The sequence below is a fragment of the Archocentrus centrarchus genome, chromosome 10 (genome assembly GCF_007364275.1).
Source record: "Archocentrus centrarchus isolate MPI-CPG fArcCen1 chromosome 10, fArcCen1, whole genome shotgun sequence".
Taxonomy (NCBI): Eukaryota; Metazoa; Chordata; class Actinopteri; order Cichliformes; family Cichlidae; genus Archocentrus; species Archocentrus centrarchus.
This window is the reverse complement of record NC_044355.1, coordinates 24992686-25016084: the sequence shown is the minus strand read 5'-3', so window position 1 is coordinate 25016084 and position 23399 is coordinate 24992686. Positions and strand designations below refer to the sequence as shown.

The 23399-nt window shown below is 42.9% G+C and overlaps 1 protein-coding gene across 1 annotated transcript in view; it reads right to left on the bottom strand.

Annotated features, from left to right (window-relative positions):
• gpc4 (glypican 4) overlaps positions 1 to 21987 on the bottom strand; it is a 29837-nt gene extending 7850 nt beyond the window's left edge. Inside the window, exons 1-2 of the mRNA XM_030739145.1 lie at positions 21257 to 21987; positions 2586 to 2744 (exon numbers count right to left, since the gene is read on the bottom strand). Coding sequence (XP_030595005.1) covers positions 2586 to 2744; positions 21257 to 21413 — 316 coding nt within the window. The 5' untranslated portion in view covers positions 21414 to 21987. The remainder of the gene's footprint in view (positions 1 to 2585; positions 2745 to 21256) is intronic.
• Between the last annotated feature and the right edge of the window lie 1412 nt (positions 21988 to 23399).

The following is a 23399-nucleotide window of genomic DNA, read 5'->3' as shown; positions in this document are numbered from 1 at the left end:
GTCTTTTCCTTCCTGCACACTCCCCCACCTTGTCACAATTCCAGCATGTTGCAGAGAAAGCGTTAAATTACAAACAACGATCTCAGGCGCAATCCATCACAGGAACAGAGGAGCTGACCGATCTCCTCCCACTTCCTCTTCCAAGACGCTTTCCCCCTTTTCCCTCCACCACAACACCTCCCACTAGTGTCCCCATAAACTCTGCTCCTCCCAATTCCAGCCCAGGCAGTAATTGCATCCTATTTGTGCCAATTAGTCGCTGAGCTTCTCCCTTTTCTTATGGTATGGGATTCTGTCCCTCCTGCTGCTGGAACTCAGTGCTTCAGATGGATGTCTCTTGTATGTGTGTGTCTGGAGGCAAGGGGGCCTTAATCCAAGCGCTTAATTCCCAGACATGGACTTGCACTGCTGGACAGGGTCACTGCAAGAGGACAGACAGGCTGAGGCCAGGACAAACATGCGGCGATGAGACAGAGAGGGGAAAACTATTTCTGGCCGTGGTCTTAATTGGCCATGACTCCTCGCTCCAGGCGCATGATGACAGCCTGCTTAATCACATACACTACTTCCTGAGTTTGTTACTGTACAAATGAATCTTGTGTTTGTCTGTGTATGTACAGTTACAGCTGTGTTTATGCACATGTGCGTCCCACTCTTTGTGAGCTCTTTGCTGATGTAACCGCCGCTGCTGTCATTTCTCAGCAACACCGAGCAGAACGACGAGCACTTCCTGTTCCCGTTTCACCTGCTGTAAGTGCTTCCTTCAGGATGTCTCAGTGTGACAACAGGAAATAATAGGATAGCAACCTGAGCCTGTCACCACTTCCGGTGAGAGAGAGGGTCTAATGGTTTAGGAAGAAGAGAGCACAGCAGGCCTTTGTAAAGAGATCCCACATCTAACAGTTCAGAGATGGCAGCAACCTGCCTACAGTGATGAGGAGGGGGGGCATGCGAGGGAGGAAGTACAGGGGAGAAGTTCACCGTCATCCTCAGAGCTGCCCCCTTTTGGCAAACTAGACAGCTTTTTGAGCTTTGCTGATTTCTCTAGCATTTATGTGCACAGTCAGCTGTCATGACTGTTATAAAAACATTTTATGTTGAATAATAGCGGAAAAGTTCCTAAACAAAAAAATATTTACACAACAGTTGATCAGTGGTGTTTTGGCTGGATAAACTCAACATAAAGAGCTGAAGCCACAATTGTCCTGAAAGTTTTTTTTATAGTCATGGAAAACACTTGAGGAAATTGTGGTTGTAGTATCAGTTCCTCAAACAGCAAACACTGAACACCATTATAGCCTTAACATGTTTGTCTGATGCTGATTGCTCTTATGGGAAGAATTTCTTCACCTCTTTTCATTTATTTTAACATTTTTTGGGGGGTTCTTGGGTTTTTTTTGGGTGTTGTTTTTGAACTACACTTGGGATGTGCTACCTTAATATGACACTGACATTCCCAGAGCTGATTATTTATCACAAGCAGTTTTATGGATGATATGACTTAAGAAAAAATAATTTATAGATCACTCAGTGATGAAAACAGTTAATACGGTCACTAAGCACCAGATGAATTGTGCATAACAAACAGGGTGGAGGACATGCATGCGTGAGGACTGAGCACAGTGAATCACAAGCAGCACTTGGACACAGTGAAGAACGATGGAATGAGAAAGAGCGGTAAAGAGGGGTTTTTTGGGAGAGGGAGGCATGAGATGGGGACAAAGGCCAGTAAGAAAAGAGAAAGAGGGGCGTGACAGCTTGAGCAGCCACTGCATTCCGACACGTCACATTCCTCTTCACATCTGGCTGCAATACACACGCTCCCTGTTACTCACTATCCCTCGCTGCCTTTCACAGACACATAAGAGCTGACCCACTTGTACACACACACACACACACACACACCAATGCAAAGCTATGCACATAACCTCCTTTAACAAGCAAAATTCCAACACACTTAGAAACTAAAATCCCTTTTCCTCCCTTTTCCAGTGAGCCTGTTTGGGTCCTCATCCTTTCCTCTATCTTATCTTTGCAGTGCTGCAGCGCTGGCATGGTTGGGTGGCTGAAGGTATTCGGAGCTGCCCCGCTTCCTCTGTGAGTCAGCATGGTTACATGTTCCCATGCGCTCCAGCCCTCAGTAGGGGAAACCTGATCCCAATATTTACAGGCATACACACATGTGCTCACACACAGAGGAACAGGAAGTAGAGAGACGACTAAATCTGAAGATGTGTGTGGTCCGCCTGGAAGCATGCATCTCTCTCTGGAGAAAAGAGAAGCCTGTATTTTTTTATTTTTTTTGTTCGGGAGGGGTTTGAGATGCGGGGGGAGGAGAGATGAGGCAAGGAGCTGAGACATTGGGAGACAGGTGGACAGGCCCAAAGACAGACAGACTGTCTCAGCTACAGGGGGTGTGTGCTGGCAGGTGGGAGTGTCCATCAAAAAAAAAAAAAAACAACAAAAAAAACAAAAACATGTGCAACACAAGTGCTGCGATGGGGAAACTGAGGCCAGCAGCACAGTGTAGTCTGAAAAGCTGCATGTGTTTGTGTGACTGTGTTTGTGTGACTGTGTTTGCTTACTGTCAAAGTGGTCGTGCTTCTGTTTGAAGGTGGATTGTAGGTTGGTGCTAAGCCTGGAGACGGGAGCTTTGATCTCCGTGTAGCTCTGCTGGCTTAGCTTGTCCTCCATCTCCACGGTGCAGCAGGAGAAACCCTGCGGACACACTTTCAGGGGAGCTCCTGGAAGAGACGAGGAGAATACACAATAAATACCACTTCATTTTGAGCAATTGTCCTTACGAGTCAACACAAATTCATTTTAATTAAGCTTTTGGTGAACATAGAAATAGGTCTACAATCATGACATTGAACAGATCCATTTATATTCTAAACAGCCAGAGACTAAAGCTGTTAATGTCTGTGTGGCTAATTAATTCAGATAATGGGGCCAACTTCAGTGCTTATTTTACTTTTCAGCAACATAAATGCAGATCAATCATTGATTTCTTGTCTGAGATGCAGCCTTTATGCTGAGAAATAACACATTCAACCCTCACCAAATCAAACGCACCCTGGCTGTAAAGCCCCCTTAAATGCACTTAATTGCAGCTCAGAGGAGTCTGGCCACTTTATAGAGCCCCGCTCTTATTCCGACACACCCCTATTTTGACTGATAGTTCAGTGCTGAAGCTTTCTCTGAGTGTTGTCCTTCCTAAACAGTGTTTAAGAGGAGACGATTAACTTTTCACCCACTTTTAAGGTGAGCGCGCTGACGTCAACCCCAAGCACATAAATGCAGATAAACATCTGCATCCTTAGCAGCTTTGCATCCACATGGGGAAGCATTCTGACCACCAGATAAAGATGATTTTGAAAATTCTCTCCAAGAAATAAAAGCTAGACTCCTGTGTTGGTGTGAACTGATATTGTATATGTAATATTTCCATCAAGAGCGAGTGCCAAGTGATGCCTCCTTCAAGGCTTATTACTAGATAACTGATGTTTTTCTCCCTTATAATCTCAGCGTATTTGCAGAACTGCTCAAATAGACAAGTGATAGACATGGCTGTGAACGACAGACTCGATTAAAAAAAACAAAACAAACCAAGCTCTTCATCTCCTCTGTCAAAACCTAAATACTGCGTTTGACAAAATGGGAACTGTCAAAAGTCAGTTTACCATCCAATTAAAAGGCGGGTCAGGGGAGGACATATGCAAAGCCGCAGCTGCAATAATGTTTTGTTTTAAATGTAGCTGTTGGAATTTGGGAGAACACAGGGATCCTTTCATTGCATCCCAGCACCAACAGCCAGTTTAGTTTTCCCCACCAGCTTGCGCTGCACACGTTCCTGCTACTTGCAGGACTTGCATGTCATTCAAGGACTGAAGCTTTCAGATTATCTGTGGTGTTTTTCCTACAGACTCGTTTAAAAATCCCAGATTAATCTGGTCTTGTGCTGGGTCAGCTTTTCATACATAGGAAAAGAAAAACAAAACAAACCTTTACGAAATGAAAATTCTGAATTTTTAAATGGGTCTTCAGCAAATTCCCACATCACTGTCGTACTACTAACGCTTCTTTGTTTTCCTGGTTTATACAGTCATTTCTGACAAGCTGAGACTTGTTACATCAAAAAATGAATATGAACAATATAAAAAAAAACAAAACAAACAAAAAATCCTTAAATCAACTTCCTCTAAGTGACGTTAAAAGAACCACAAGTAAACCACGTCTGGCCACGCCATTCACTGAGATGTCCTAAATAAACCTGGGAAATCTAACTTAAGCTCATCTTTTATTCCCCTCACTTTCATTCCTTCCGTCGACAGCGCTGATAATCAGTTATTAACTTTCAATTGTTTCGTTACCCTCAGAGAAGCTGCTCGGCTGCGGTCGAGGGTCACTTTGTTGAAACTGGCTTGATAACATTAAAATCAAAGCATGTGACTTTGGGGATTTTTCCTGTTATCTTCACGTTTAATGTGTTGCTATGACAGCCTGGCAACATGGATGCGTGTTTGTGACATCTTGAAGTTGCTTTCATTCTTGCTGTAAATGTAACAGAAAACACCCACTGAATTCTATTAGCAAACAAGGGCTGACTTTTAGTGATTTTGTTGGTAGAAAAGCATAAAAACCCTGCAAACACACCCACACACACACACACACACACATAACTGAGTTTCGCCTCTACACAGTGAACCAAACTACAGAACATCATATTTAGATCCCAGCACGTCTGAATAAACAACTAAAACTTAAAAATAATTACATTTCAGGGTCAGAAGTGACTCTCAGCAGTAGAATCATCTAAATAGGGCACCAGAGGGAGCGATGCACCCTGGCGCCATAAACTGGACCCCTCTGTCTGGGACCCAGTCCAAATCAGCCTCAAGTCACCCCTTCTCTCCCAACCCTCTCCTCAAACTCATCTCTCTCTATCCAAGCAACTCCCACCCCCACCCCCCTCCTTTACACATATGCACCTACCTCTCACACATACCCAGGCACAGTTGGCAGCCCATACCTAAACATATTCACACATCACATCACTGCTCAACACATGGCTCTTTGTATGTGCCTGATTGGAGGTACAGGGACACACGCATACACACACAGGCTGAACTTTTAGGTGAAACAGCCATCCAGTCTCTCCTCGAGCGGGGCCCCCTGCTTGCCCACAGCACAGGCGTACAATCAAAAGGGCTATATCCATGTGGAAAATAGCCGTAGTTACCAAAGTACACAAATAAAAGTGAGATGGTCAATATTTCACAGGAATGTCTGTACAAATGTCACATTGTTAGCTCAAAGGATTAGGTCTCTGAAAACTAAAGAATCTTAGCTAATGCATACTTTGTGAAAACATTTTGGCAGCCAATTGCTCAAACCGCTGGGAGAGAAAACGGCACCCGCTGGAACAAAAAGAGAGCGAGCAGCGAACAAGAACAGTTAGAGCTTATAAAAATCAACATCCCACTGACATGTTTCTGCCTCACCATTTCAGAAAAGAAAGAAAAAGGAAAAAAAAAAGCTTTGTCAGTTGATGCATCAGTCATTTCTTTACCAGCACTGGCATGAATAGTCTTTGTGTGATGAGTTGCCTGATGGAGTTCCTTTGAGGGGCCTTTGTCACCCCTTCAGTTTCTCAAGTACTTTAAGATGTAATAAGACACAGTGACAGAGCATTGTTCAAGTGTCACTTAGAAGAGGAAACCTGCAATTTATGGTGGGGAAAACAAGAGAGTAGCATCTTGTAAACAAACATGTGACTGTGTGCCGTGGCATTCATGGGCTCTTTGCTGCTTCTCTGCATTTCCTTTGTGGGGGGACCACCATCCCCTTTAAATGGCTCATAAAATAAGTCACTTCCCTTTGACATTGTCCTGCCTCTCAAACTCTGTTCTCAGAGGAAGGATGGTGGGGGAGGTGAAAACGCCTTACAGACAAAAACCAGATTAGACACCTCACCACACCCCCTCTGCCTGCCATCATGTGCCCCTGAACCAGACGGACCTCAAAGTGCCCCCCCGCTGCCGCCTCGCCCGCCACCACCCTGCAGGCTTAACCAGCAAGGTCAGGGGTTAACAGCAACTCCTCTGAGAGAGGTCCTGTCCTCTGACCCCTCCCCTCCCTCCCTGTCCGCTAGCCAGCACATCCACCACACACAGTTAGTCATGCCTCGAACCCCAATCACTCCAATAATAATGTCGCCAACACACATACCAAAAAACTCCCACACATACAGGCAATTAAGAAGTGAAAAAGTCCCAAACAAAGACAAGAAATATAAATAGGAAGCCTTAACAGTCATATACTATAATCTAGGGTCAGAAAAGCCCCCCCACCCCCCTCCCCCCTCCCTTGCCTTCAAGGACATCACTAAAACTGATGAGTGTTGTGAAGGAGTCCACGGGGTACAGCATGTCACTAACCATACACAGTGATCTGTCACTAATTGGGGCCTAGTCATCTGTGACTGAACCATAACACTGAGCTTTCACAAGACCGTCAACATTTGTAAATAATTAAAATGATAAATGCAGCTTAAAGCTTATGTACACACACACACACACACACACACACACACACACACACACACACACACACACACACACACACTAATTCAACCCCAGTGGAATCTAGGTCGTTTAAGATGGCGAACGCTGAGAAACTTCATTTTAAAATCATGAAAAATGTGTGAACCCATTCCAGGTCAAACTGATTTATGTGTGAAGTTTCAGTATATAAAACAAAGCTTCAAACATTCTCAGTGGAGTGAAGTACAAAATAAGAAAACAAAAACCACTCACAAATGCAAAGGTTGACTATTAATTGGCATGTTACGCTCTCTGCTGCAACATGTAAAGCAGAGTGCTGCTAGTCTGCTGAGCATTACTCACACAGACTGTTGTAAATTTGCACGCCCTGCAGCCATAACATTCTCCTCCTGCTTCTCACCTCTATCTACAGTGCAATTATCCTGAGGGGGTTAGGGGATTGGTGCCATTTGTTGGCTAACTTTCCTTTTTGTTCCATATCCTGTCAGGCACAATCACAAAAACCAAACCTGTGGTGGAGCAGTCGATGTTGTTGCTTGTTTAAGGTGTGATATTTTACGCATGGGCATGACGTTATAGGCATAATAAATAAACTGGTTTAACATGGGCAAAGGGAATGAGGTGAAGCCATAACGGAAAGAAGAGATGAAAGGGTAGCAAACAGCTGCGCATGTCGTTTCCAAAAATCATACAATTTTTTTCTCCAAGTCATTCCCTTCTTAAATTCTTTCCTGTTGCAACATGTTGTCAAATCACCCTGTTCTTTTTGTCTCTCTCTCTTCCTCCCTTTCATCTCCAAGAAGCCTACAGTTGTCATCTGTATCCGGGTTTTAAGAAATCCTTTGACTCATTCACTCATTTGTCATTGATCCATTTAACAAAAAAAAAAAAAAAAAACATCTCCAATTAGTTTCTCGGTCGGTATGTAAGAATTCTAATAATTCTGCCCTTGATGCAGAACTAAATGAATCAGTACAGGCTTAAAATGCTTGGCTTTATTACAATAATTGAAAAAAATCAGAAGAAGGGAAAAAAAAAAAAAAAGCTTTCAGTAATTACTTTGGGAAGCTAGCATTTGAAATTACACCCTCACATCTATGCAAAACGATGGAATGAATGTTTGTGTGTAGGGCTTAGCGACTCAGTCTGTCATGAGATCAGGCATTACTTTATACCATGATTTTTCACAGTACAGCTCGGATAAGTGTTTTTATATATATATATATATATATATATATATATATATATATATATATATATATATATATATATATATATATATATATATATATATATATATATATATATATATATATATATGTAAACCTCTTTTCAAGAAATCCTTTAACCAGGCAAGCAGAGTAAGAGCTCAGCCTTGTTTACAACGTTTGAGTTTTTTTTTTTGGGGGGGGGGGGGGGGGGGGGGGGTTACAAACATCCATGGCCTGCTACTCAGTACAACCGCAGACTTGCTAAAATGCATTATGCCAACAGTAGTTCGGTTGGTCGGTGGGGGTGTGTGTGTCTCTCTGGTTCACTTTCCACATCCAGATTTTCCCTGCTCTTTTCAGGAGAGAAACTACTGATGTATACACGGTGACCATTACATTAAAGTCATTACTGCAGATTATAACTAAAAAAGTGTGCACACCCCCCCCCCCCCCCCCCCCCCCTTTTTTTTTTTTAGCCTGAAGAAAGCCACCATCACATTCAGAAACAGAAAACAAAAAGACAAAGAAGAAATAAAGCCATGATAAATGTACACTCTAATATCCTGGATACATGCTGAGCTACAGCTGGATCACCGCAAAGGGAGAAAATGTTCAGCAACATTATGCTGTAAGCGGAAACCATTATTAGAGACTGGGCTGTTCATATGGAGATCATCAGGGCAGGGCAATATTTCCACCTACTCTTTTTTTTTTTCTACACTTCAGCCCCTTACAAAAATAGAGTAATGACAAGTTTATAGCAGCTTTGGCCAAACCAATAATGCTTTTTGGGTCCCGCTCCATGAGGAACGTCCAAGAGATTCTGAATGTGCTGGGAGGGGATTTTTGACTCCAACTAAAATGCCTTAACAAAATGGTGGGTAGAAAGACTGCCCTGTATCCATTATCTGTAAAGTTAAGAGATTCAATTAACTGCTGATAACTGAACCAAATAACTCTGTACTCCATGGACTAGAAATTACTGTTTAAAGTGATTCTATTCAGAGTTGCCATCAAAGCTTCCATAGAAGCAAAGCACCATTTATCATAATCTGTGTCATTTATGCTGGGTAAGCTTCAGGAAAATCAAGTGTTTGTGCAGAAATCCAGCCTGTTCTACCGAAAGACACCACAGCATCACTGACCTGGACACCAGCTCAACACAGCACACTACAACACATACTGTAGATCTGTGGCTCCTCACAGGGAGTGGCAGTTCTTGGAGAGAGGCTCCAGCTAACCTATGACTCACATGCGCGCACATACACACAACACAGCTCTTGTAACTACCCTGTAGCTTGTAAAGGATGCAACTGAAGTGGGCAATGGCTTTAAAAATTTAAGTTAAGTGGTAAAAGCCTTTATGAGGGCTGTTTCAAACTTTAATCCAAACATCTGCATGGCTGCAAAAAAGAAAACATGTGTCTCCAGCTTAAGATTTTCCCTATTCATGAAGTCACTCATCTTCAGCAACAACTGCATGTGCTACAATACTTTGAGATTATACACTAAACTGCATTTTGTTGTACTCTACAGTACAGCTGTATCCAACCTTTGGTTCTTTATTAAACAACAAAAACCTACCCCTTCAGGCTGCGCACATGACATCCTTCCCACTCTCAGCATCACACTGCAGGTCACCACATTGTTGCCAAGCAGAAAAACAAAACCAAAAACCCATCTTCTGGCCTCCTTCTCATCCATCTTGTTGGAAACCTTTGATTGCACTTACAGTTGGTTGACGAGTTGTCAGCTCGACTAACGACAACTGCTCTGCCATTCTCCACCCTCCCCTCTTGTTACAGAGGTTTGTCTCTCAGCGTGTAGTCAGCTGACCAGAAGGCAGCCATCGTTCAAATGACGAGTCAAAGCACTAAATGGTGATTCAACCTCCGTTTCAGCCTCAGAGGTTAATGCAGACTACAATCACACAGACTGTCACTACTGGGAGGAAGCCCATCGGTAGTGGTGAGCTTGGGAAACATTAACACCGCCTGTGACATGAAAGATTTACTCTACTAAGAACAATGATCAGCATCCACTTATGAGGCAGGAAGTTCTGGTTTAGCGGAGTACTCTCTGGAGTGAATATTCAGAGCTATGCAGTCAGCCACAGGGCTTTGGGTAATATCTGTGCAAAGTGATGTTTCCTTAAATAAATCAAGAATTAAAATCTCTTCCGCAGCACAGCTGTCAAAACACCAAACTGCCAAATTTTACTTGTCACGTGGCATCAATACGAGGAGAACGAGAGGCTCGTCTACAGCTGCGAGGCGTGAGTGAGAGCAAAATTCATTCAAATCTCAAAGTGCATCTACTGCTTTCTGCACAGAAATGCGTCACTGACATTAAAAACTCTGAACACTGCCAAGTTCTCATTTAGAGTGAAGAAGTGTCACATTAAAGTCTTTATCTGCGCTAAATCTGCAAGATTTTGTCCGGCTTGTGAGTTATTTTCTCAACAGCTCTCGATCTAACAAACAAACTGCACACTGGGATCCATAAATCGGAGCCCTTTTGCCACCAGAGTCCATTTCTGATTACTAAACCAGTCGGGGCCTCGGGCCAATTAAAACTCTCCATTTGTGAACATTCCAAAACGCTGTCATCCATGAACATTTACCCAGAAGCCCCTGGGGAGATTCCACAACACTGCCCTGGCCTCTCGCTCGGTCCCCCCCTCTCCCGTCCCAGCCCTGCATCTCCGGCTTTGTCTCCAAACACAAAAGCTCCCTGCCTACACCACTTCCCAGGTCACTGCTTTGTCAGGCCTTCAGCTCGCTTCTTAACTTCCCCAAGTGCATTTAACAAGTCAAACCAAATTCCAACCGCTGTTCCGTAACTGCCCTGCAAGTTCACCTGCTGGACTTCATGTACACTCACATCTGTTCAAAGAAAATCTGTTTGAATCCCTGACGTTTGCATGCAAAATGGCATCCAGTGCCTATAGGTTCTGATTACAGATTGTGTATGTGGAGAGGAATTATTTCCACTAAGTTTTTCCTTGTATAAATTGTGAAGGAGTTAGAGGATACTGATTCAACTGCGCTAAATCAGGCTCAGGTGTCAGTGCTTAAAATGATCATTTTAAATTAAACGCTCAAAGGGGCTCTCTTAAATTAAAATTAGATGGTTCAACATTTGGCCCAGAGGAAGCACTCAGGTCAAACAGTGGTCAAGAAATAAACATAACTGCACAGAAATTGGATTATAGACATAAAGTTCAAGCCTCCAACACAACTGCAAGTTTAGCCTCTAACCACGAGGGAGCCTAAAGCCATAATTCATATTAACATAGTTATGGGGAATTCATAGTTCAAACAGAAGTGGTTTGTTTCAGGATATGATTTAGTTTGGGGTACTTTCATAGGGCGCGCCACACAAACTTTCTGCAACTTTTTATATATTTTTTAAAACCTCCCTTCCATAAATCAGCCCCGGTTCATTGGATTGACTGCTATTCAGCTCCGCTTAGCCAGCTGGTTTTTGACGTATCTGTGTCAAGAAATGTACAGAGAACAGATTCATACATAAAAGGAAAGACAACACAAAACACTTGCAAGTAAATCACAAAACTTTCCTTCCTACCATCACTCTGCTGGGAATCTTCCTCAACAACTGCACCATCTATCAGCGCAAGTTGGAGGCAATGATTCACGTTAACAGCTGGTCTAATCTTTAAACCTTCCCACATCTATCTTTCAGGTGATGTGGCCTTTGATGAGCCGCAGATTTGAAGTATTTGACCTGCTGCTTTTACCACCTTGATTCTTTAGTCAGTCCGTGTGCGCGTGTGAGTGAGGAAATGTGAGTCAGTTACAAAGAGAGAGAAAGCGAGACAGTTATGTTCAAGATTTGCAGAGACAAGCAGAGGTTTTGCAGACAAACGGAGAGAACAAGTTACAGCACAGCGTGATTATCACAAGGGAAGAGCGAGAGGGCGGTGGTGGTGGTAGACACACAAAAGACCTTCCTGGCTTGTCCCTATACACCAGCCCTCCATCTTTCCACTGACTCATGGCACACAAATGAAAACAGACTTTAAAGGAGAAGATGAAAAACACTCTTTACTTAAGGCCAAGTGCTTTACCAGGGGACCCTGCGCAAACACTGTTGTGCTGTCAGTGAAATGGACTACTGTTGAGCTTACAAATAGGTCCTCTTTGAGATGTGCTTCACACACACTGCATGAGAGCTATGCAGTAGAATATATAAGAAAGCTTAAACCAGTTTGTGGCTTTGACATGTGCATTGTACAAGTTGCAAAACCCAAATTGCCCAAAGAAAAATTCAAAAACACAAATTTCTTGAAATGTACGAGAGCTCTTAAAAAGACTTGACATGCAAACAATACATTTCATCGTCGCTAGTAAAACCCAACGAACTGCTCCTAAGGAAAGGGAGCTCTTTGACAATGTTTATAACAGACATCAAAAAGCAGCTGAAGTCCACCAGATGTTGAGGCAGGACGGGGCCCGGCGAAGCCCCCCCCGGCAGAATGAGGTCAGGTACAAGATCAGGTTTCTGGAAGCTCAAAGCTACAAAAGGGGCAACAAAGATTCTGATATACCTGTTGGGCCTTACGAAACTGGACACCAGCGGAGGCGTGGGGAAGAGAAGCACTCATCGTCGACTGTCAAAGGGACCAGAAAGTCTAAACCTTGGGGCACAATGCTTTAATGGTTCTCAGTCATGGATGGCTCAGTCTGTTCCCGACAACGTGCACCGAATGGGTCGATAAATCTAAGCTACTTGCCATTTCAATGATTCACAATATTTCAACCAGTGGCGCGCCGTCTTGCATTCCCACATAACGAGTAATTCTTCTGCCCACAAAGCACACACTGACCAAATGATTTGCAGCTTTGGAGCCATAATTTAGCAAAGTATTCAATCCTTTTATGTGTATGTTTTTGTTTTTTTTAAAATCACCCTCTCTTATCCGCACTGAGCCAGAAGAACGTCTGCTGTTGTTTCCTTCATGTTTTCAAAATCTGCTTTTATCATGGTGTGAACTTATCAAGTTCACAAAGCTATGCCAAGCAGCCAAAGGCCCGACTATTGCTTTTTTTGGGCGTTTACACAAGAACAGAACAGCTTTTTGATCTTAAACAATATAATTTATATGAAAATAAATCCAAGAGCAAGAGAATGGGTAAATATTAGGAAACCTATTAAGCAAACTGCAGTTTGGAAAGTTGAGCTAAGTGACTGACTGCCATGTCAGTGGGAGTCTTGATGCAGGCCTTGGGAGTAATTAGCAGGGATTACAGCTCCTCTGGCCTGCACCCAGCACTGGGGTTTCAGCCCAAACACCCAGGCAAGTCCCTGGCTTCACTCCCTCACAGCTTTCCCTAACCGCACAGGCCTCTGGTGGTGTCACACAAATCCTAATGATGATCATGACTATCAACACAGGCCATCAAGCCCACTGTGGCTTCAGAGGAAATCAATTAACCTTGGTCGAGTTACACCTACATCATAAACCACACTCCGCCACTGGCAGCTACGCAGTGAGATGACTTCAGTGAGTGAGTGAAGCCAAGATTTGTCGGAGGGGTGGGGGTGGGGGTCCGCACTCCACCCCTGCAGTTTGAGATCAGTGCCGGTGGCCCTGTGCCACACTCCTCACAGCTGGCCGAGTGTCACCAAGTGGTCAGCACAACAGCAGCTCCAATATCAGAACGACAAAAAAAAGAAGAAATTCAGAAGCCAGGAGTCAACAGCCAGAGACAGGCTGAGGTGGTGAAAACCCACTCAGTGATATACTCAGCAGGTATGCATTGATCTGACAGTGGACCAAAATTAGCTTTAAGTGTTTGTCTTGAAACTGGGACAACTATTTGTGTGTTTCACAGCAGACATTTCCTCAGCTAGTGTGTTTAAATGTATCATTTCATCTCAGTTCACACTATAAGCCAAATTTTAAAATATTTTCATACTGGGAGACATCTTACTGGTGCATCTGTAACCATCACAAATGTGCGCAAGGCTATAACAAGAGACGTGGTTTAGTTTTGGCATGCACATGATCTAAAAGCCTTTCAGCACAGGGGAAAAACAACAGCGTTGAAAGCAGACTAGACAAGAGCTAGGTGGGCTGCAAAACAGGAAAGTGCCAGTAAACCACTTCTGACTGTAAAGAAAAAAAGAAAGAAAAAAAGGAGGAAATCAACCAGGGATGAGGAGAAAAGGGAAAGACTAGGAGTGAAACAAAACCTCCCAGAGGAGCTGCAAAACAGCGAGCGGTGGGAGAAGAAAAAGAGCCGATGTGTCAGGCGGGAAAGAAAGGAGACGGTCAACTTTTTAACAGCGCGCAAACAGGATGTGTTAACAAGAAATTTCAGGGGGTCTCTCCTCTCAACACAAAATACGGAAAACCGCAAGGCCAGATCAGGCTTCCCCACAGTTTGCATGAGGCCAAGAGCCACCAAATGATAGTCATGTTTAACTGTGGTCTCCAGTGCCAAAAATGTACTGTGAGGCGCTTGTTTAAAACCTTGCATTATGTTCGACAGGCACGTGCACTCAGAGGGATTTACTAAGGGGAGCAGGCTAGATGTACACTTGCACAGTCTGCACGGCAAACCGAAGATGATTCACATGCATCCAGTTACCTCCCTGGATTCAATGAGCCTGTGTCACACATTCCCAACCACTCTCTGGCTCCCGTCTAGCCCACCACTTGTGGATATTCAAGTGGACTCGGGTACAAAACTCTGTCCTGTCAGTCAAATCTGCTCTCTTTCTCTGCATGCCTCAGTCAGTCCCTCCAGTGCTCTCTTTGTTGCCGTGTGTTCCCAGCTCCGGGGCTCCTGTGTGCAGGTCTTGGTGGTCCGGTGTGGAATGTGGTGAGGAGGGGGGCACAGGCCTGCCTAAAAAGGGGGTGCTCAATTGTTCCTACACAGAGCATCCACCCCCCACTGATCTGTCGCTCACTTGGCCATTTGGGGGATTTTTTTGGTGGTGGTGGTAGTGGGGAGGGGGGACCAAAGCAAAGGATGGAAAGCATTGGAATTACGGACGCTGTGCCGACACACACACACACACACACACACACACACACACACACACACACACACACACACACACACACACACAGAGCTATTGAACTGATGCTAAACTCAGCATACTAAACGAGTGTTTAGAGAAACTTAACATTCCAGAGTTGTTGAAGGCGGTGGCTACCCAAACACTAAACCAGGCCTAGAATTCACAGAACCCACGCAACAACAAAACCAGGTATTTCCATCACCACTCTTGAGCTTCTTCTGTGCTCATCCTAAATATTTTGATATGCTGTGATAAGCTGATTTGCTTAGAGCAATGATAAGGCAAATGCTGCTGGCAGAGCAGAACGGGATGCCACGAGAACCCCTGATCTCAGAGCTGCCACGCTGTGATAGCAGGAAACTGATAAGAGCTGCCAGACATGTGTAGCCACCCTCCCTTCCTCCTCCTCCTCCTCCTCTGCCCCCATTTGGATGCTTAAAGTCACAGCTGGGCTCCCCCAATTCACAAGACCTCAACCTCATGATACATAAACTCAATTATCCCCAAGGCTAGGCAAACAGTTAGGCAGAAGGTGTCACACGTACGCTGTAGAGAGCAACAGGAATCATTACACTATCACTACATTTGACTAATCAGCAGTAAATAAGGCCCCGTTTACACAAAGCCGTTTTCACTGTAAACGGTGTCGTTTTGATACGTTTCAGCCTTTCGTTTACACGATAGTGTTTCAGAAACGATCCGCGTTTACACAATGACATGTGAAACGATGAAAACGATGTAGTTCCCATGCCAGGCCACAAGTTGGCGTTGGTTTTCTCTTTGCAAAGTTTGTTTATGCAAGACGCGCATGGGTGGAGTGACACAGTAGGTAGTGCGGCAAATTGTTCTTTACTTACAAAACGACCAATGTGAGAGGTTTTGTGTGGACTGACGATGAGGTTGGATCGCTGGTGCACACAACGCTGAATTACAAAACGGTAAAAACACAAGAAAAGCACAAGAAGCACTCGTGAATCCGCGAGTACTGTTTATCAATTTGCGCATGAGCGAAAAACTGTGGCCGTCGCAACCATAGTGCCCATGTGCGAGTCGAGCGTTTTCAAATCACCCCGGTTTCAAGTGTTTACACGAGGAACGCAAGCCAGTGCTTTTCTGAAACGCTCCACTCTTGACCCCGTTTCCGAAACACATCGTTTTCACTTTGTTGTCGTGTAAACAGAAGGGCGAAACGCATCAAAACAACACCGTTGTCGTGTAAATGCAAGGCCGAAACACATCAAAACGACGCCGTTTCAAACTGAAAACGGTCTTGTGTAAATGGCACCTAAGTCTCACAATCTACAGATCTATAAGTCTATCATGAACTTTAGCCCACATGATTTGGAAGTCTTGGATTCTAAGATTAGTCAAAAATACTGAAAATTCAGAATAATATATAGTAACGCTTAACTAAACACGATGCAAGTGAGGGAAAAAAAAAAAAAAAAAAAAAAAGATGTGGCCCATCACTCAGGAATGTTATCAAAGATTACCGTGTAGACTTTGGCTTCAATGCAGTCTGTTTACGTAACCTCAACCTGCACACGTTTTCTCTTCAAACTAATCACTGATATTAATGATTATGCAGCTTATTTCTCAAGAGACAAAAAGGACACTTAGGATAAAGTTTTTATTAGTACATAATACATTTAAATTACTTTTTTTATGTACAGAGTCTAGAATGTGGCTTTAAAGCACCATGAGCAGATCCTTGTCAGTGCTGTGAGTCAGACTTGGATGTGTGAATTTTCTGTTGGCTGTAACCACACCTATGGGTGGGCCTACAGACAGTTTCTTGAATGGCACACCTGAATCTGTTTGATCCCTCCATACTTGGTTAAAAAAAAAAAGAAGAAAACACTAGTTGAGGCTTAAAAGCATGTTCTTCTCTAATGTACTATTCAGGAAAGAACAAAAGAAGCATTTCACAGCTATGCTTCTTTCAAAGGATACAGCCCGCAGTTACATATGTGGGACCTGAATAGCTGTGTATTTACAGTCTGCCTGAGCGTCTTCTGCCATGGGAGGAAAAACCTCTAATTAACTGGCCTACATTTCAATCAGTTGGGGACCTACAATATTCTCAAAGTAAACAGAAAAAAAAATAAAGACAAAAACATGCTGCCTGAAAATCTACGGCTTCTAGGCATTTCGGACTAAGACTTTATTTCACGGAGTTATATTTTCGACCAATGTGATAACCAAAGTAGAAGAAGAAAAAAAAACAAAAAACAGATCAGTTACTTAAGGTTAGGAACACCAGTGTTTGTTTTTTAACGGTAAGGTTGAGGCTCTCACTGAACATTAAAACAAACACCTCCTTGTTAGCTGATGAAGCTAATATAAACTTGGTGATGTGGGCCGCCATTTACAGAATCGGGGAATCCCCGGCCTTGACACGCAGAGTTTGAAACAAATCCTCACAAAAATATGGTGTTTATCATTTTTAAAAACAACTTCTTGTGACCAGATTCAGCCATGCCGCAAAATATTTGTTGCATAGTTAGGTTTTTTTTTTTTTGTTGAATTTACCCTTCCCCGTGTCATTGCCAACTAGTTTCCCTTAGTGCAATACAAAACATGAGTTCTGGTATTTTAATCTACAATATCAGAAAAAAATTGTTTAGATAATCCAACTTCCCATGTCTTAGGATTTTAAAACTTTTGAAAGGCTAAAGTTAGACATTTTAATAACAATTAAGTCCTTATTTTTAGATTCATTAATCCATTGTCTTATGGTTTTTCCTGTGAGACCCCCAATGTTTCAATTCTTCAACCCGTCGCTGTACAAGATAAATCAATTTCTACATGCATTTTAGATGCTTGGATTGGTAACTTTTTGCTATGAGTAGCCAGTTTTGTTGATTTTTTACAGTGCAGACTGTGGCAGATGGCCTTAAACACAGTAGAATTGAGTATAAGCAGGAAATACTGCTCATAAAATTTGCAATTTGGCTTTTGAAAGTTTCTGCACAACTTTTGTGGGTTTTTACATTTGACAGTGCCAACAAAACCTTTGCACCGATGTTATTAGTTTTGTTTTGTTTGTTTCCTCAGAAGCAATAAGACTTCATAAGACTGTGGAACTAAGCGATCCTTAACGATAACACTTGCCAGAGGTTTAACAAATGGTTTAATGAGACGGACCTTGAGTGGTAAGTCAGACACTTGGTGGTTAATTATTACAAGCATCAAAATGCCGGGAGACCATTCCACTGAGCAGAGCCACTCAAATATTGGTCTTTGCACCATAAAAACTTGCAGACTGTGTGTGCGTCCCAGTTTCCTGCTCTTATCTTATCTGCAGAACGTCACTGCAACAGTGCAACCTGTTATTTCCCAAACCGTAATGATGCGGGGCATGCTGCCACCAGCTAAAAGGGGGAGGAAAAAAAAAAACAGCCCTCACAATGGGAGACTGCAGAATGTCTCAAGCTTACCAAGAGGCCAACGTGCTGAGATCATGCACGCCTTAAGTTTCAGTCATAATGCACTGAGCTGATTATGAGCAGGGGATGTTCCACGTGCTGAAAGGAGGGAAAACGACCCCCCTCTCTTTGAACGCTGCTATTGTCCCATACCTGAAGCATGATATCAAGCCTGACAGCCAGAGTAAATCAAAACAGATTTAACTTTTTTTTTTTTAAACAAAGCATGAAGTCTCAACCTGCTTTGCATAGCCTTTGACATGGCACAAACCGCTGAAGAGCTGGTCCCCGTTACAGCTGTACAGTTAACAATTTATCACAGTATCAAATATAACTGTAAAAGGGAACTAAACTATTATTAGCAAATATATTCAGACAGTCAAACCACCACTTACATCCAGTGTGATCACTAGCATTACTTATCTGTCATCATTAAGGGAGTAAATCTAATTTATTTCCCATTTCAGTGAAGTATTCAACCACAGGACATAAACAAATCATCATCCATAAGACAAGGAACTTGGAAATGAGGTTTGAACTGCTTTCACGTGAGCGATAAAAGACTGATACCATGGGATCAGCAAAGAATGTACCAAGTGAGCCTGCTCTTCCTCCGCGTCGCTTAATTCCGTCTACGCCAAAGCAATCAGGGTTTCCATTACAGTTTTACTGCATTAAAACATCTTTATTGAATCTCAAGTCTGGCTTCAGCACAGGCTGACAGTAATTTCAATGGTAACAAACATTCTTATCTCCCTGCTGCCAACAATAACACAAGATGCTTGCGGTTATGAAAGGCAAGTTTTGAATCCCACCAATAAGACTCATATTCCATGAATCTCACTTGTGATGCATGTATCGAGGGACGTAATCATTTCACAACTGGCAGAGACAGTGTATCATTTTTAAAGCACGTCTTCTTTGCCACGTAGTTCAAGTAAAAACTCCCTTTATTTGGGTCAAATATTCAGATTGCAACCTCTAGTCCTGTGTGTGTGTGTTGGGGGGGCTTACATTGTCCAGTTGAACCTCTGAGGAAAGTGAAAGACTGCAAGATTTAAGACTGAATTAAAGTTTGGCACACTGGAAAGTATAGAAGAGAAACTGACAAAAATGACTGAGCCTCCCTAACAATATGAAACATTTCAAGAGTGCAGAGCTTTTGTAACTGGGAGCCACAACTCTTTAATGACAGTAGACCTTGTTGCTTTCTATAGATCAATTATCTCAGTCTCTCAGTGACAAAGAGCTGCTCATTGAGGTCAGTCCTTCCTAAAAACCCAGACATACACCAGCAGTCCTTTGTAAGGGAAAGCCATGTGTGCGTGTGTTTGTCACACAAACCTGTGCCACACTGCCTTCATTCACATCCTTTCAAACCCAGAGATGCAAGACAATTAAATCTGACCTATACAGATGTGTTGAGGTACTCCTAATAACATTTAGCATCACAAAGACAGAGGCAAAAACAAATGAGGAGGACCTGGAGACTTGCGAAGCTCAGGATCAAGTTTCTAAAATTCTGTCTCTGTGACAGTTCCACCCAACTCAAATTCTAATGAGCCATTGTGGCTCAACAGGAAAAAAAAAAAGTGCTCTGGACATCCTCTTGGTATGCAAAGGAGAACTCAAAGACCTTCAAGGTAATAAAAAGAACATACATAAAGTGGTCACGCTGGCCAGATGAAATAATGCTGCGAGCATTTTGCCAAAAACAGTTATCTAAGGTGTGAAAATAGCTTTTCAGCTGAAGTGAAAAGAAAAATGTTAATTAAGCCAATTGTGAGGTCTAAAATTGTTTTTTTAAAAAAAGTGGGAAAACATGACAATAAAATGACAGAAGCTACGCCTGGGTGCCCCACAGCTATACTTTCATACATCATGCTGAAGCAACTCCAAAACTGGCAACCGAATGCTGCGTATTTATTTTAAGTGCCATAAAAATTAAAAGGAAATGAGTGACGGTGAGGGGTGAGTGAAAGTATGCAGGCCACATTGGAATTTCAACCCCCAACCCCCTTCCCTTGTTTCCCTCAAGCATTTACTGTAAAAGACCCCCCCCCCCTCCCACCCCACCCCCAAAGGCAAGTTTCCATTACTTGGGCTTATCTCATGATTAGCGTCATTGATTTGCCTTTTCGCCTCTCTGATTAACATGTCTGTTGCCATTATTACTGAGTAGTCTGCATCCTGTGACTAGTCTGGAGATGGATGTAGAGATCAACAACAAAAAAAAGTTTCAACCACAAAAATCAGCCTAACCCAGTGAGACAGGAAAAAAAAAAATCCATAAGCTCTTTTTTCTCCACAATGCACAGGAATGTTTACTAAATCACTGCCGGCTGCCTGCACTTCACAGCCATGGGGGTCTCTACTGAGGAAACATGGAAATAAACACGGGCCTGGGTTCTTTCAGTGGGGGAACAGAGCCTGTGTGTTGATTATAGCTCTTTATTGTTATGAATTACCTACAAGTATTTCCTAAATGATGACTGTGTTTACCCACTGGAGCAGTGAAGTGCTGCCAGCAGCACTAAGCCTAAGGAATGCATCCCCAAATGTTTCACTGCTACTTTATAATTGAAGAAACACACACAAAAAGGGGGGAAAATAGCAGTGTGTCAGTATGATTAACAATGCCTCCATATCAACTCTGAAACAAGCACTAAAGCAGTTTGTTAAAGAACCTATTGATGGTGGCTTTTTAAGCAATTTTTGTCATTCAAGACACAATATGGAAATAATTTTAAAGTTAGTTTTGATTAAGAATCAGCTGTTTGTCTTAATGTCAGGTTTGGATTAAAATATCTGACATAGTTTTACTGACTTTTAGCCAACCGCTCTTCAAGCTAGCTTAAACCCTTCTCTTAGCTAGGACCACCGGGAAGCCTCTGCAAGACCCACCGGGGGTCCCCGCTCCCTACTTTAGAACCCATTGCTCTTAAAGGTTAAAAAGAGGCTTAAATTTGAGATGTATTTATATTTTAAAAATGCTCACCGTTGACTCCTTTGTTGGGGACGTCGTTAACGTTGAAGCCTTTGGAGCTGTAAGCAGCACGAACTTCGTTACAGTTTTTCAACTTTTGCTCCGCGGTCCCCGACACAGACAACACAACCGCCGTGCAAACGACACACAGCACCAAAAAACTCTTCATTTTGGACCAGATAAAAGAGGAAATTATAAAAGCAAAAACACCTCCCCAAAAAAGACTAACAGCGCAAACGGTAAAAACAAAAAAATATTTAAAAAGTAAATAGAGTTGCTCAGGTGAGTGTGAAGGCTAGGACAAAGTCTCAGAGAGTCCACGGCCGAGTTTCCTCATTGGAGACGCGCTGATTTCTTCGGCTCAACAGACACTTCATTCACAGCAGCAGCGGCGGCGGCCAGGAGAGGAGAAAACACACCGAAAACACCGCTACCGTCGTCCGTCTACAAGCTGCAGGTACGTGGGTCCAGACTCAGTCGAAAAGCACACAAAGACGCGACAAAACAGCGGGGTTTAAAACATGCAAAACTTTTTTTTTTTTTTTTTTTTAGCCTGAAAGCAACAATCACAGAGTCTCACTGGTGCTTCAGAGTTTCGACGAAAGTGTAAGCCACGGGAGGAGAGCAGAGTGTGCAAAGTTGTCAGGTGAAATTTGGATTTCTTGACTTCTTTTCTTTTCTTTCTGAGTCGAAGGAGGCCGTAGTTGCTGTAGGAGAGGAGGCTGGACCGCTTCGCAGGTCGTACTGGGATCCAGATGCGAGCAGGGAAAAAAGCCCTAGTGGACACCCAGGAGTGAGTGCAAGTTCCGGGGACAAAGACCTGGAGATCAGGAACACCAGGGGTGGAGCATGGAGCAGGGGCTTCCAACCCAGGAGCTCACTCCTACTTTAATGTTTAGACTAGAGGCAGCCGCGCTTGAAAATCAGGACTGGAGCTGAAGGTGGAGCTACACGGTGGCATAACATGCGGGTATGACTTATTACTGGCCCACATGACATAAAGAAATGAATCATTTGGATATGCAAAAGTCCTCAAAATCACAAATCTCTTTCACCGAAGACCCAAATTTGACCTGGGCTTTGAGCGGGGATTTCTTATCTGTCTTTGCTGTTAGTGTTGAGATAACAGCAGATAAAAGTCCTCAGAGTCAAATAGACTGCCACACACAGTCTTAACAGATATTAGTGACAATAAACCATTTTATCTTGGTTTCTCGGGCACCCCAAGGACTTGAATAACTAGGACATTTTTTAACTAAATCTTATACAAGGTGGGAAACTGAAGATCAATATGAAGGCTTTTAAGTACTTCCCCAAATGCTTTGATTTGAACTCAGTACATTAGAGTTTGTTTAAAATGGCTAGGTGAAACACAAGGAGTCAAAAAAAATTACAGACCTGTTGCTTACACAAGCACAGGTCAGGCTGTCCTATGTTAACAATGATCCAGCTGTGCTTCTCATATCCAGCTGCCTGTCATACAGTGCTGTAAACAACAGTAAGCAGCCTGCAGGAAGCATGATCAGGCTGCAGAGGTGGACTGAGATTACAATCACATCTAATGGGAGATGTTTAAAGCAAAGCAAAGCAGATGATCACCAAGATGACTCACTAAACATGGTGGTTACAGGGAAATAAGGAAGAATGCGTTTATTTTTGAGACACAAACCCGCTGGACATTTTAAACATATGCTCCTCCAGTGTTTTCTTTTTTCTATTTTAAGCCACACTTTGTTGGAGTCTGTTTTCTGTTGTCATGCTGCTCTTTGCCTCTGATCTTTTACCCATCTCGCAACGCTGGAAAGAAAAGAGAAACCATTTTTTCACTGATAAGATGAAGTTAAATTAACCACATGTGAAAAATTCAAAGTGCCAGCCTCTTATATCACCAGAACGCTTTAAAAAAAAAATCCAATCATCACACATTTCATTCATAATCAGCAGCTGCACCATTTTTCAAAAAGGATAAAGAGCACAAATTGTTGCTTCTGCAGATCCGTTAATTTAAAAATAGAAGCCGTAAGATTTTTTTTTTTTTACCCCCTGCGTTTAAAAACTCCTGGACTTGTGCACATGTCCGTTGGTTTGGGGAGGGGGATGGAGGGGGTAGCGATTGGCAAAATGACATTCCTCCTTTTGTGTCCGCATTCCTCAG